The 14,120-nt window shown below is 42.6% G+C and overlaps 1 protein-coding gene and 1 pseudogene across 1 annotated transcript in view; one reads left to right on the forward strand and one right to left on the reverse strand.

Moving 5' to 3' along the window:
* Positions 1 to 14,120, reverse strand: part of ARHGAP19 (Rho GTPase activating protein 19) — a 125,790-nt gene that overhangs the window by 42,015 nt on the left and 69,655 nt on the right. Inside the window, exon 7 of the mRNA XM_006157399.2 lies at positions 2,551 to 2,616. Coding sequence (XP_006157461.1) covers positions 2,551 to 2,616 — 66 coding nt within the window. The remainder of the gene's footprint in view (positions 1 to 2,550; positions 2,617 to 14,120) is intronic.
* On the forward strand, positions 4,037 to 9,209 carry LOC102472323 (nudC domain-containing protein 2 pseudogene; annotated as a pseudogene).

A 14,120-nucleotide genomic window follows, 5' to 3' on the forward strand; every position in this document is an offset into this window, starting at 1 on the left:
AAATTAATTAGTATATCTTGATGGATTTGTTTTAGAACAATAAAAGAAGAAGTAGGAATCCCTACACTCAGGAAGAAAAGTCTTAACACTTATCAGATGAAGAAAAACCAATTAATACAGGTAACTTTAATAGCTCACTCCCATGACTGGCCCAGAGAAATTAAATGCATTTAGAATGCTGCCACAGAGTTACAGTTGTAGTAAGAGTCCAGTTTTCAGGGTCGGCAGGTGGTGTGGTGGTTAAGGGCACTGGACTCTCACATGGTTGACAGCGGCTTGAGTCCCGGACCTGGCTGCTTGCACTCTCTGGTCAAAATTGAAAAATAATGATAATTGGGACCAGCAGTTGGCGTAATGGCTATGTTGTTGGACTCTCATGTAGTCAACCGTGGTTCGAGTCCCAGATTCGGTGGCATAAACTCACGCCTGGCGCGTGTGCATTCGTGTCCAAGATCCTAGGAGGAGAATGGAGGACAAGGGACTGCAGTATGGCTATCTTCCCTAGGGGTGTGATTTCTCACTTTCTGTCTCTCTGTTTCTCTCTTTCTGGCAAGTGCACACACCTTATAGCAAAAACCTTTTAAAAAATGATAATAAATATTATTTTAAAAAGTTTAGTTTTCAAAGTATCTTTTTATTTATTTACTTATTTATTTATTTATTTATTTTAAAGCCTACAGCACCTGGTATTCCCAGGTGGTCTCCCATCCAAGTACTAACCAGGCCCAACCCTGCTTACCTTCCGAGATTTTATTTATTTATTTATATCTTTCATAGAACAGAAACACAGAGAGTGAGAAACAGACGCATACAGGGTCTCACGCTGAGGTCCACTGCCAGCCTCAGCCAACCCGGATTACAAGCCCTTCCCACACGGCTCTGCATCACACAGCGCTGCAGTATCCCTACACCACCATGGATGCCCAGAGCATCTTCCAATCTCAGGTGGTCTCACTTCATTGCTATTCTACAAGGTAAGCAAAGAAAGTAAAAGCATTCCCATTTCATAGAAGAAAAAACTGAGGTTACATTGTAGGTTTAGATTCGTCTAGATACCAACGTGACAGACTGGGCCAGACACTGGTGCAGAAATTAAAGGGGGTCCCGCGCTACAAGGCTGACCCAGTAGAAAGGTTCCAGGTTCACATCTAGAAGCCTCCCTGAATGCACTGAGCATGCACCTGTCCATGACCTGGGCTGGCTGAGGCTGGAGCCAGAATGCAGTGTCAAGACTCTACTGGGATACTGTATCTATCACTTTATCTCTCTCTCTGTGCCTCTTTGTCTCTCTGTGTCACTTCTCCTTTATAGAAAAAAGAAAGAAATGGGGCCAGCAGGTGGCATGGTGGATAAGGGCACTGGATCCCCACATGGCCAACCATGGTTTGAGTCCTAGACCTGGAGGCTTGCTTTCTCGCTTTCTCCTCCTCTCTTTCTCTGTCTAGTCAAATTAAAATAATAATGAACGAAATTAAATAAATAATTCTTTAAAGGAAAAAAGAAGAAAGAAAACCTTAAAGTGACAGACCCACCCGGAGCCCGGGGGTACTGTTTCTTGGCTGGTCCTCTTTACCACATGACGACTGAACGTAAGGAGCCCACTGCAGTGATAAAGGGACAAAAGCAACTCTCAGAAAAACCAGACTCCAGTTAAACTAGTTGAAATCAAACATTCATTTCCTGGACATACCAAACATTTGCTAAGCAAGAGAGAGAGAAGCAAACAGGAGTGGGAAAACAAACAAACAGTGTAAGGTAGCAGCTGAAGTTTTCAACCAAGACAGACTAAATAGAAATCACCAAAAATGCTCACAGGTCAGTCACTGATGTGGTGGTGAAGGCAGCTGGATACCACATGGCTAACTGCAGTTCGAGTCCTGGACCCAGTGGCTTAAAAATAACGCCATGCATATGTGCATTTGAGCCCAAGATCACAAGAGACAGGATTGTGGTGTGGCCATCCCCCTGTGGGAGGGAGTGACTTCTTACTTTCTATCTCTGTCTCTGTCTCTCTCCAGCGAGTACACACACCTATGGCAAATACCTATTAAATACCTATTTTTTTAATTTAAAAAAATTGTTTTTTTAATCACGTTTCCTTAAGCAAGCCTTTTAATCACGTGATAGTTTATATATATACCACCAAACCTGAAATAAAAATGAATCATGTAAAAATGTGTTTTTCTTACTAGCAAACATTTAACACACTTACCATGTATAGATTGCTTATATCATATGCCATAAGGATGCACAAGGACTTCATGAAGAAGCTTTGAACATACAGTCTATGCCATTACTCTTATTTAGAGAATACCACCCATCAGTGGAGCACCTCTAACACAGAGAATACTCTACGAATGGGGTATTCTTATTTCAGCATATAATTTTCTTTTCAGTTTTTTTATTTATGACAAAATGACTAAGTACTTTTGAGCTATGACTCCAGAAACTTATTTCCCATAGCTTTACTGTGATTTCATACTTTGTTTTAGAACTCCACTTACATGAACTCTTTTCGTGTTTGGGTTAAGGGCAGTTTGCTAATCTTACCTTTGATGCTTGAGTTCTGGAGCCCAAATAGTGCAATCTGGCACATTCCCGAATGTAAGTAGGAGCCTGGGAAGGACAAAAGAAAAAAGCCAAGACCTAGTGGTTAGAGAAGATCTGAAATTCCTTCAGGCTGCAAGGACAAAAGATAGCTAAACAAAGCTGACGGGAAAACTGGGAGAAGACGCTAATAGATTTATTTTTTTATTTTGAATTGGATTTATTTTTTTTAATTTAAATTTATTTATTTACATTCATTTACTATACATCATTATAGCATACAAAATGAGATTTGTCCATCCAGAGTACACAGTATATTGGCTCAGTCAAGCACATCAACATACATGTTATCATCAACAATAATTTTCCATTTCTCGTTTCCTGTATATTTTGCTTTTTTCCCCACCCTCTGCCATCTCCCACTCTTCTCCCACACTGTCTCTGGTATCCATGGTTGCTTTCTATGCCTACTCCCCCCCCACACACACATTTTATTGATTCACTAAAGATCTTAATTAATCTAAATATTTTCAATAGCAAACACAGCTAATACATACATATCCATGAACACAAGGCTGACTTTAGGCATAAACCTCAGTGAGTAGAATAAACATACTATAAAGTAGCCCCTAAATATTTGTTTTAAAAATTAAATATGGCAGGCCAGCAGATGGCATGGTGTTTGGGGCACTAGACTCCCACATGGCTGACCATGGTTCAAGTCCTAGACCTGGCAGTTTGCTTTTTCACTTTCTTACTCTCTCTCTCTCTCTCTCGCCCATGTGCCCTATAGAAAATTTTTTAAAAATAATAATTAGTAAAATTAAATAAATAATTTTTTTTTTTTCATTGAATATGGTAGGCTAGCAGGTGCCATGGTGGTTAAGGTGCTAGATTCTAAATTAGCCAACCATGGCTCAAGTTCTGGGCTCAGTGGCTTGAAAATCACACTGGGCACATGTTCAAGCATGTGTGCCCCAAGTCCCAAGAAAAGACTGGAGGAAAAGTGACTACAGAGCGACCATCCTCCTGGGGGATGATTTCCCACTTTCCCTCTCTCTGCCTTTCTCCATTAAACACACATCCTATGACAAAAAACTTTTTAAAAAAGGCATATACTATACATTCAAATAAGCCACAAACAAAAATACAGATATTTGCTGTAATGTTTCTATTTGACAAAAACTGCCCCTAAAATCCTTACAAATTGCAAATGATCTGATCACATTATAGAATTGTATAAAAAAATGCCATTTCAGATTACTATGGGGTTGAATTCTGTGACTAATCTCTTGCTAAAGTCTTAGTCGAAGTGTAAAATAATACAACCACTATGGAGGAGAGTTTAGCAATATCTAATAAAATTATGTTTGCATGTACAATTTAACTGAGAATCTCACTTCTGCGAATCCATCCTAAAGACTCCAAAATACAATACACATTTGCATAAAATTAATCAGAAGATTGGGCACAACCAAAATGTTCAGTGATGGCAAACTGGTTGGATGAACAGGGCTACATCTATACAGTGTAGGACGGCAGTGCAGGAAAGAAGGGAGGGAGGGAGGGAGATTTACCAAGTCACACAGAAGGGGTTCTAGGAGAAAAATAAGATACAAAACAAAATGTAAAATACTTCTCTAAGGAAAAATAAAGAGAAAGAACATACAAATTTACATATATAATACATGTATTTATTTTTACAAAAAGAAACACAAAGGATACAATAAGAGGATAAACTAAAAAATAATTACAATGGTCGGGACCAGCAGTTGGCGTAATGGTTATATCGCTGGGCTCCCATGTAGTCGACTGCATTCGAGTCACAGATCTGGTGGCTTAAACTCATGCCAGGTGTGTGTGCATGTGTGCTCAAGATCCCGAGAGGAGAATAGAGGAGAAGGGATTGTGACGTGGCCATCCCCCCTGGGGAGTGATTTCTCGCTTTCTGTCTCTCCATCTCTCTCTGTCTTTCTGGCGAGCCCACGTGCCCTATAGCAAAAACCCCCCAAAAATAAATAATAAATAAGTCAATGGCAATGGAAAGAAGGGAGACTTCTCTAAGTACACCTCTTCATGCAGTTTTGAGCCATGTAAATACAATACAGGTTCAAATAATAAACTTAAATCCTAAAGGAAAAATGTGGACTCTAAAACTGAACAGTAATAAGGGGAAAAAAAGGCGGGCCAGCCCTGTAGTACAGTGGTTAAGTGCTATGTGGAGGGAACAGAACCCACATAGCTAACTGGGGCTTGAATCCAGGCCCCTGCGGCTTGATAAACATACTAAGCACATGTGTATGTATGCACACTCCAAATCCTGACAGGATGGAGAAAGGAGAAAAGATGCCCCATTGGGAGGTGCTCTCATTCCCTTTCTCTCTCTCTCTCTCTCTCTCTCTCTGTGTCTCTCTCCTCTCCTTGCACCCGCTGGCATTAAAAGAAAAAAGAAAGCAATGAAAATATCTGTCTATCAGATTGATAACACAAGCACAGAAAAAGGAATTTATTTCATATAACTCAGAAAATTTCTACTCCAACATACATCTTCAGCAGGGTATATTCAGGAGAAAAAGAACTGCAAAAAAAAATCTTAAACTTTAATCAACAAGTATATGCAGGTTTTACTATTAGTACTAATCCTGAATTATTTTTAAACTAACTGAAATATATTGTAGAATAAAACAGATAATAAATGGAACCAGCAGCTGGCATAATGGTTACATAACTGGACTCCCACGTAGTCAACCGTGGTTCAAGTCCCAGACCCAGCGGCTTGAAACTCATGCTGGACTGGACGCATGTGCATGCATGCCCAAGATCCTGAGAGGAGACTAGAGGAGAAGGGATTGCAGCATGGCCTTCTTCCGTGGGGGTGATTTCTCGCTTTCTGTCTGTCTCTCTCTCTGGTGAGAACACACATCCTATAGCAAACACCTCTCTAAAAAAAACAGATAATACATGTAAATGCTATTATAATCTGGAACATATAGTGTAAGAAGTAAAAGTTACAAATATGAAGTAAAAGCCAAGAAAATTCTCTGTAATATTAAATTAGTGGATATTAATATGAAGTTATGGTTTCTTTTCCTTTTTTAGTTTTTGTTATAAGGCACTAGAGAGACAGAAGCAGAAAAAGTGAGCAATTACCCCCTGGGAGGATAGCCATGCTGCAATCCCTTCTCCTCTAGGGATTTTACACACACACACACACACACACACACACACACACACACACACACACACACCCAGCATGAGCTTTAAGCTGCCGGATTTTGAACCATAGTCAACTACATGGGAGCCCAAAGACATAACCATTATGCTATATGCTGGTCCCTCATGATTTCTTTTTTAAAGAAATCTTTTGTCTTCAAAGAGCCTAGAAGCAATCATATCCCAGAAATAATGAATAGATCCGGTGCCACTCATAAAAACCAGGGCTCCTTGGAGAAACTCACAGATCCAGATCCAGGGCAGAGTAAGCACAAAGTGGATTGGGGACATTTATGACAGAAGGGAAGCGCTCGAAGACTACTGGAGGGCCGGGAACTAGCAGTTAGCGTAATGGCTATGTCGCTGGACTCCCATGTAGTCGACCGCGGTTCATGTCCCAGAGCCGGTGGCTTAAAACTCACACTGGGCGCGTGTGCGTGTGTGCGCAAGATCCCGAGAGGAGAATGGAGGAGAAGGGATTGCGGCATGGCTATCCCCCCGGGGGGTGATTTCTCGCTTTCTGTCTCCATGTCTCTCTCTGTCTGTCTGGCAAGTGCACGCGCCCTATAGCGAAAACCTCTCCTAAATAGATAGATAGATAGATAGATAGATAGATAGATAAATAAATAAATAAATACATACATACAGACTACTAGAGGGCCAGCAGGTGGCATGGCGGCTATATGGCTGACTATATGGCTTGATTCTGGATCCCACGCCTTGGGAAACATGCCACACAATTGTGTGTGCATGCCCAGAATTCCAAGAGGGGAATGAAGGACAAAGGACTGTGAGTCCCTGAGGGTGATTTCTCACTCCCTCTGCCCCACTGTCTGTCTCTGTCTCTCTGTCTCTCTCTCTCTGGCGAGCACACATGCCCTATAGCAAAAAAAAAAAAAGACTAATAGAGTCAAATGAAAAATACGCAGAAGCCAGCTTACAGGGGCTGGACGATTCGAATATCAAAATTAAGAACTTAAAAACAATTAATAAGTTAAATAGACTAACATATTGAATATATAAAAATCGCTAAGTCTACAGTCATACTCACAAAAGAGAGAATGAGACAGAGAAAGGGAAAGTTGCTTTCCAAGTAAGAGCAAAATAAATGACAAAATTAGAAAATCACTATTTTATAATACAATAATATAATGAAAGATTGCAGCAGGATCATAAATTTAAAAAGATACTGCACTAGGTAATCACTCTGCAGGTTACTTACTAACTGCAAGGAGAAAATGTACCTTTACAATTGAGAGATTTGGCACTTTGCAAAACTCACATGACTAAGAGTGAGAAGGCCTAACATCTGTGCCTAAGGTGACACAATACGAAAGATACAAACATCACTATAAAGTATCTTTGCCAAAATGTTTACCCAGATTTTCATTAAGACTTCTAGTTTGCAGGGACTACATGGAAAGGTGTAGGGGGGTAAGTTCAATGGGCCGAGAAAACACTAAGACAACACAGCTGCCTTGACTGCTTCAACAAATCTATGACATGAGAAAAAAGCATAATGACTAAGAAAACGGCCTAATGATTCATTTTCAGGAACAGTTTAACAAAAGCTGCCTAACCAGCTTGCAGATGTGACAGTCCCGGAAAGTACACCTTCCCGGCAAGTTCCTGAACCAGTGAAACCCAAAAACAAACAGGCTGCCCTTGAGAATGACTTCTCAAGATGGTGGCTGGTCACCAGCCCTTCATTCCTCTTTACTTCCTGGCTCTTCTCCCGCCTCAGGGCATTTGGCAGGCCCTTCTATGGGCTTGTCCTGAGCTTGCGCCCTTCCACCAGACAAGAGAGGGAATGGGACGGTACGTGCCTCGCAGGGAATGCTGAAGCTTAGGCCACGTCGAGGAGACTGTGCACACTGCACTGCTCGTGAGGACCTGGGGGAGGGACCGCGCACACAGGAGTATACTGCTTGTGATGGCCGCTCCCATGTGCCCACCCATCAGACACCCGATCCTGCAAGACCGCCACTAAGTCTCTCTGCTGTCCCTCGTGTCTCTGTGTCCCTTCTCTGGCACTGGACAGGTGAGTGCATCTCTCACAATAACTGTCTCAGATTGAAAGTGACTTAACAGGGGCCAGCAGATGGTGCAGCACTTACATCACTGGGCTCTCACATGGTCAACCACGGTTCAAGTCATGGACCTGGTGGCTTGAAACTCACAACAGGTGCACGCGTGTGTGTGCCCAAAATCCCGGGAGGAGAATGGAGAAGGGATTGCAGCATGGCCATCCCCCTGGAGTAATCTCCCACTTTCCCTCTTGCTGTCTCTGTCTCTCTCTCTCTCCAGCAAGTGCACGTGCTCTAAGGCAAAAAATGTCTAACAACAACAAAAAACAGGTGGGGACCAGCAGTTGGTGTAATGGCTATGTCGCTGGACTCCCATGTAGTCGACCATGGTTCGAGTCCCAGACCTGGTGGCTTAAAGTCACACCAGGCGCGTGTGCGTGCCCAAGATCCTGAGAGAAGAATGGAGGAGAAGGGATTGTGGTGTGGCCATCCCCCCTAGGGGGTGATTTCTCACTTTTTATCTCTCTGTCTGTCTGGAGAGAGCACGAGCCCTATAGCAAAAACCTCTAAAAAAAAAAAAAAGTAGCATAGTAATCAAAAGCAATACATAAACCTTTATTAGCTTACTTTCTAAAATAAAAGTAGATAGGACCACTGCAGGGAGGCACCTGGAGTATGTCGGCCCCTTTGAGGAGCGTAGTGGGGTGGTTCCTTGCGGAGCCGTGGGGCCAGTGGTACCAGACCCTGGAGGAGGTGTTTGCTGAAGTTTAAGTGCCACCAGGCGCTCGTGCGGCCTGCAGAGCCGGCCTGTGGCGCTGGCCGTGGGTGGCCACGAGATCCTCAAGGGAGTGGTGGGGCAAACTCTGATCCCACAATAGCTGACGAGGGGACATGGACTTTGAGGACAGAAAAATGGTCCGGATTGTTCTTACAAAAACACAGAGGTCGGGAACCAGCAGTTAGCGTAATGGCTATATCGCTGGACTCCCACATAGTCGACCACGGTTCACGTCCCGGACCCGGTGGCTTAGAATTCATGCCAGGTGCGTGTGCATGCGTGCCCAAGATCCTGAGAGGAGAATGGAGAAGGGATTGCGGCGTGACCATCCCCCCGGGGGGGTGATTTCTCGCTCTCTGTCTCTCTGTCTCTGTCTGTCTGTCTGGCGAGCGCACGTACCCTATCACGAAAAACCTCTCCAAAAAAAAACAAAAAAAACAAAAACACAGAGGTGCAGCAAGTTGTTGGGCTTCTTTACTAGAATCTGAACATGCAGCTGACCCGCGGGTACAAGATCAAATGAGAAAGCTGACATTAGAGAGAGTCCGGAAAGAAAACCCTGGGTCTGACTTTGGTGGAGCAGAAATCTCAGGAAGCTACACCAACGGTGGGCCAGATCCCTCAGACCTTGAGAAATAACTGCTTTTTTCCCCTGCATTTCTTGGATCCCAACAGAAGTTGCCAGCTTAATCAAAGAAACCGATACGTAGTAAAAGAAAATGCAGATGCCTTTAGTTAGCAACTTGCAGAATATATTTAAGTGTGGTTCTAAAAATTGTATTCAAATGTGATTTACATAGGAAACATACCATGGGGACTATTCTCTGGATATATGGTGACCTTCTTTTGGACTTATTTTTGCTCAGCATGAAGTTTTATATGCTGCGGTTTACTAATTCATATTTAACCATATTTTTAATACAAAAAACATTAGCATGTAGATCATGTGGAATGAAAGGGTGCCTTCAGGAAAAATTAAGTTTTTCTTTTGATAAGTGTGATGTGGGAATAATGTTCAATAAACTTTTCTAAATAGGAAAAAATAAATTAATTAAAGTAGATATGAAATATATTCTTAGAATAGCTGGAAAATAATATATACTGAAGGTTAGATGATATATTATTCTTAATTGTTGTAGAATTAGAGAATTTTAAACTTCTTAATTTTGTAGAATTTTGGAGAATGTTCTTATTATTAAGAGGTGCATGCTTAAATAATTAGGAATGATAACTCATGACAGTTATAACTTAAGTGGCAAAAAAAAGAGAAAAGAATGAACATATACTATAGAGAGATAAAGCAAATATGGCAAAATGACAACATTCGCTGAATTTGATGATAAGTTATATATGAGTTAAATCACTGTTTTATTCTCAACTTTTCTCTAGATTTAAATTTTTTCTTTATAAATTTTTTTTTGAGAGGTTTCTCCGATAGGGTATATGTGTTCACCAGAAAGACAAAGAAAGATAAAACGTGAGAAATCACCCCCCAGGGGGATGGCCACACTGCAATCCTTCTCCTCCATTCTCCTCTTGGGATCTTGGGCACACACGTACACATGCCCAGCATGAGTTTAAGCCACCGGGTCCGGGACTTGAACCGGGGTTGACTACATGGGAGTCTAGAGACATAGCCAACTGCTGCTCCCTCTTTATAAAGTTTTTAAAAAGTCTATGACAAAGACATTACAATATTTATAGATTAATGTTTAACTTGGAAAATCATAAAGCAGAGCTTAAAACCCAAAGAAATTTTCTCCACACAAGATTATTACGGAACGCATGTTACCTAGTCCACAAACTTCATTTAAGAAAACAAAAACCTCTGTCCTGAAAAATACTATGAGGTAAGGGACATCCAGAAAGGAAGCCAGTGACAGATGATTTTAAAGGAAATCTGAGGTCTTAGGAATTTTACAGTTCACAGAAAAATCAACAAAAGGACTTTTCAGGTAAAATGGAAATTGACCTTAACTGCACATTCATCGTAAATCCCCAGGAGAAGACATGGTGACCTGTGCTAGGGAGAGGTAAGACCAGAGTCGGGGGATTTATGACAGCAGAGGGCAGAACTAGAGACAGTAAAAGGGGTTTCAGAAAAAATTAAAAAGTAGGAAAAAGTTCAAGTAACACACAAGGAAGCAACACAGGACACAGCAGGGAGGGGACGGTGTGCTCCAAGCCAGAGAGGATGACACCGTGAGACCACACGGGGCAGACCTGGGGTGCACAGCACACGGGGCAGATCTGGGGTACACAGCACACGGGGCAGATCTGGGGTGCACAGCACACGGGGCAGGTCTGGGGTGCACACCACACAGGGCAGATCTGGGGTGCACAGCACACGGGGAAGATCTGGGGTATACATCACCCAGGGCAGATCTGGGGTGCACACCGTGCAGGGCATATCTGGGGTGCACCTGCATCTAGAATAAGTGACAGAGCACTCAGAACCACGCAGGGTTTCTCCAGGGGTGAAGGCTCAGCGAAGACTCTGAACAGCTCCAGTGGTGAAGTAAGTGGACGTGGGGACAAGAGTCCTGACCTGAATCCACAGAGACCAGAGACCAAAATAAACCTCCAAAAACGTTCCTCCTCTCCTTTAGAGACCAACAAAGGCTCAAAGAATGCCCAAACAAGCGTGGATATAAAGGCAAAGTAGGGAACAAGAGCTTAAACCCCAAGGGTAAGAGCTAAAAGAGGGATTTACAGAAGAGAAATAAACACACTTAATATTTTTAAGGTGTGTCTATCTATCTATCTATCAACTTTGATCAGTGAGAGACAAACTGAGAGAGAGAGAGAGAGAAAGATATGGAAAGTGAGAAAGCAAACTGCCAGGTCCAGGACTTGAACGATGGTCAGCCACGTGCGAGTCTAGCGCCCTTAACCACCACGCCCCCTGCCGGCCACAACACAGTTAATATTGAAAGACTAAATCCTCCCCCATGGCCAGCAGGTGGTGTGTGGTGTTAAAGGTGCTGGACTCCCACATGGCTGACTGCAGTTAGAGTACCGGATCAGGCAGCTTGCCTTCTTCTCACTTTCCCTCTCTCTTTCTGTCTCTCTCTGGTCAAATTAAAGTAATAGTAAAGTTAAATAATTCTTTAACAAAAAAAAAAAAAAGAAAGAAAGAAAGGGTCTAATAATTAGAACTTGTAACAAGCGGAATCACATGCAAGAGATTGTACCGGCAGTTCATTGCTAAGATTTGTACCATCCGTACCTTCAAAACCCTTCAACGATCAGTTACCTTCCACAGTGTGATGCTACAAAATACATATTTGGTCTTCAATCCCAACTCCTGGCCCACAGCTCTTTTTATTTTTTTCTTTTAAGAATTATTTATTTATTTTGTTTTATTTGTTTTGTTTTTAGAGATATTTTTGGTATAAGATGTGTGTGCTCACTAGAGACACAGAGAGAGAGAGAGTGAGAAATCAGCCCGTGGGGGATGGCCATGCTACATCCCTTCTCCATTTTCCTCTTGGGATTTTGATCACCCCCCCCCCACACACACACACACACACACACACCTACCCAGCATGACTTTCAACCTGGGGCTCTGGAACTTGAACTGTGGTTGGCCATATGGGAGTCCAGTGCCACAACCACTATTCTACCTGATGGCCTCTTATTTGTTACTATTTTTTACTTTGCCCAAGGAGAGAGAAAGGAGAAGTGAGAAAGCAAGCTGCCAAGACTAGACTCAAACCACAGTCAGGCATGTGGGAGTCAGCACCCCAACCACCATGCCACCAGCCTGCCCCTGGCTAACAGCTCTCAAGACCCTTGTCATCTCCAGTGGTAAGTGCCTTTTGTGTGCTAATGAGATGACTGGCAGGTGGAGACCCACAATAAAGCATGGTAATGCACCCAAGAAACAGCAGTTTAAGAAGGCTGCTGGCGAGAGTGTGCCCTCTACCGGGAAGGCGGAGAAATCTGATCATTACAGGCCTGACGCTGTGGCGCTCTGAGAGACTAGACCTTACCAGAAATTGACTGAACTTCTGATTCACAAACGTACTTCCCCGTGTCTGCTACCAGAAATTGCTTCAGACTTCAAAACAGACCTGCACTTCTAGGGCATAGCTGCGAGCTTTGCAGGTTTGTGGTTGGCCTGTTTCAAGATGCCAGCCTGTGTGCTATCCATGTCAATGTGTACTTATTACACCAAAAGGCACAAGCTAGCACACCACGTATGCGGGGATGTGATTAAGAATCCACTATGAGGGAGGGCAGCAGGTGGCCTGGTGGTTAAGGGAGCTGGACTCCCACATGGCCAACTTCTGAGTCTGGTACCTGGCAGCTTGCTTTCTCACTTTCCCTTTTTTTTTTTCTCTTTCACTCTCTCTCTCTCTCTCCCCAGTGAGCACACGTGTCATATAGCAAATTAAAAATAATAATTATAATAAATAAAATGAAACAGTTCTGATTAAAAAATTTATAAAAGAATCCACTATTGGGGGCCAGTCTCTGGCCTGTTGGCTAAGGTGCCTGGATCTTGTATAGTTTGAATCCTGGATCCAGTGACAAGAAAAACTCTGGGCACATTGCTCTTGTGCCCAAAATCCAGAAAGGAGGGGAAATGGAGGAAAGGGGACTGTGGGTGCTTTTTCACTTTCTCTGTCTCTGTCTCTCTCTCTCCATCAAGTGCATGTACCCTATAGCAAAACTTAAAGAAAAGAATCCGCTACGAGAGGAAATATTTCGTTTTCAAAAACACTTGTTTTCCCTCTTCTTATTGATAATTCTGAACATTAGAATTTGTTCCCCTTGGGGTCAAGAAGTACTTAAATATATAACTGCGAATGGAAAAATAAGGAACAGAAATCAAGTATTGGCAGTTTTTCCACTTTTATTTATGACGGGGCCATGCAGACAACACAAGCTGGTAAAGAGGCTGCCTCCCATGTCTAAAGGCAGGGCCTGGACTGGGAAGAAACTGCGAGGCAAGGCCGACAGTTTACGAGCCTTCCATTGTGTCGTTGTACTGGCCTGCACTCAATTTCTCTGCCGTGAACCTTACTGTTATTATGGTACCCTGCAAGGGTAAAATATCACCCCCAACCTTACTGCAACTTTACAATAAAGCCAATTAGTGATCCTGTAGAAATGTGGTTTCCTAAGATGGCTCGAGGACCAGGAAGTTTGAGACTCCCCCACCTGCCTGTTCTAAGCCGAAATTAACATATGTTAGGTTAAGTTAGTATAAGCCAAATTAGCGTTAGTAGCATAAGTAGACTAAGTTAGTTTAAGGCTAATTTTATATAAATACCCCTTATTAAAGCTGCAGGCCAAAGTTAACTTTTTAGGCCAAGTTAGCACATCCACCGCCATGACAGGGACTTAAAGCACAAGAATTCACTGATTAACAGACAAAGAATTCAACAAATACGGGTTTGTAAGAAAGAAAAAGCCTGGCTGGCGACAACAGGATGAACAAACCTGAGGGATCACAGAAATAACACACACACACACACACACACACACACACACACACACAGAGAGAGAGAAAGATTAGACATTTTAGTTGGGAGTTCTTATCTAAA

The sequence above is a fragment of the Tupaia chinensis genome, unplaced genomic scaffold, assembly GCF_000334495.1.
Source record: "Tupaia chinensis unplaced genomic scaffold, TupChi_1.0 Scaffold000539_1, whole genome shotgun sequence".
NCBI classification, from domain to species: domain Eukaryota; kingdom Metazoa; phylum Chordata; class Mammalia; order Scandentia; family Tupaiidae; genus Tupaia; species Tupaia belangeri.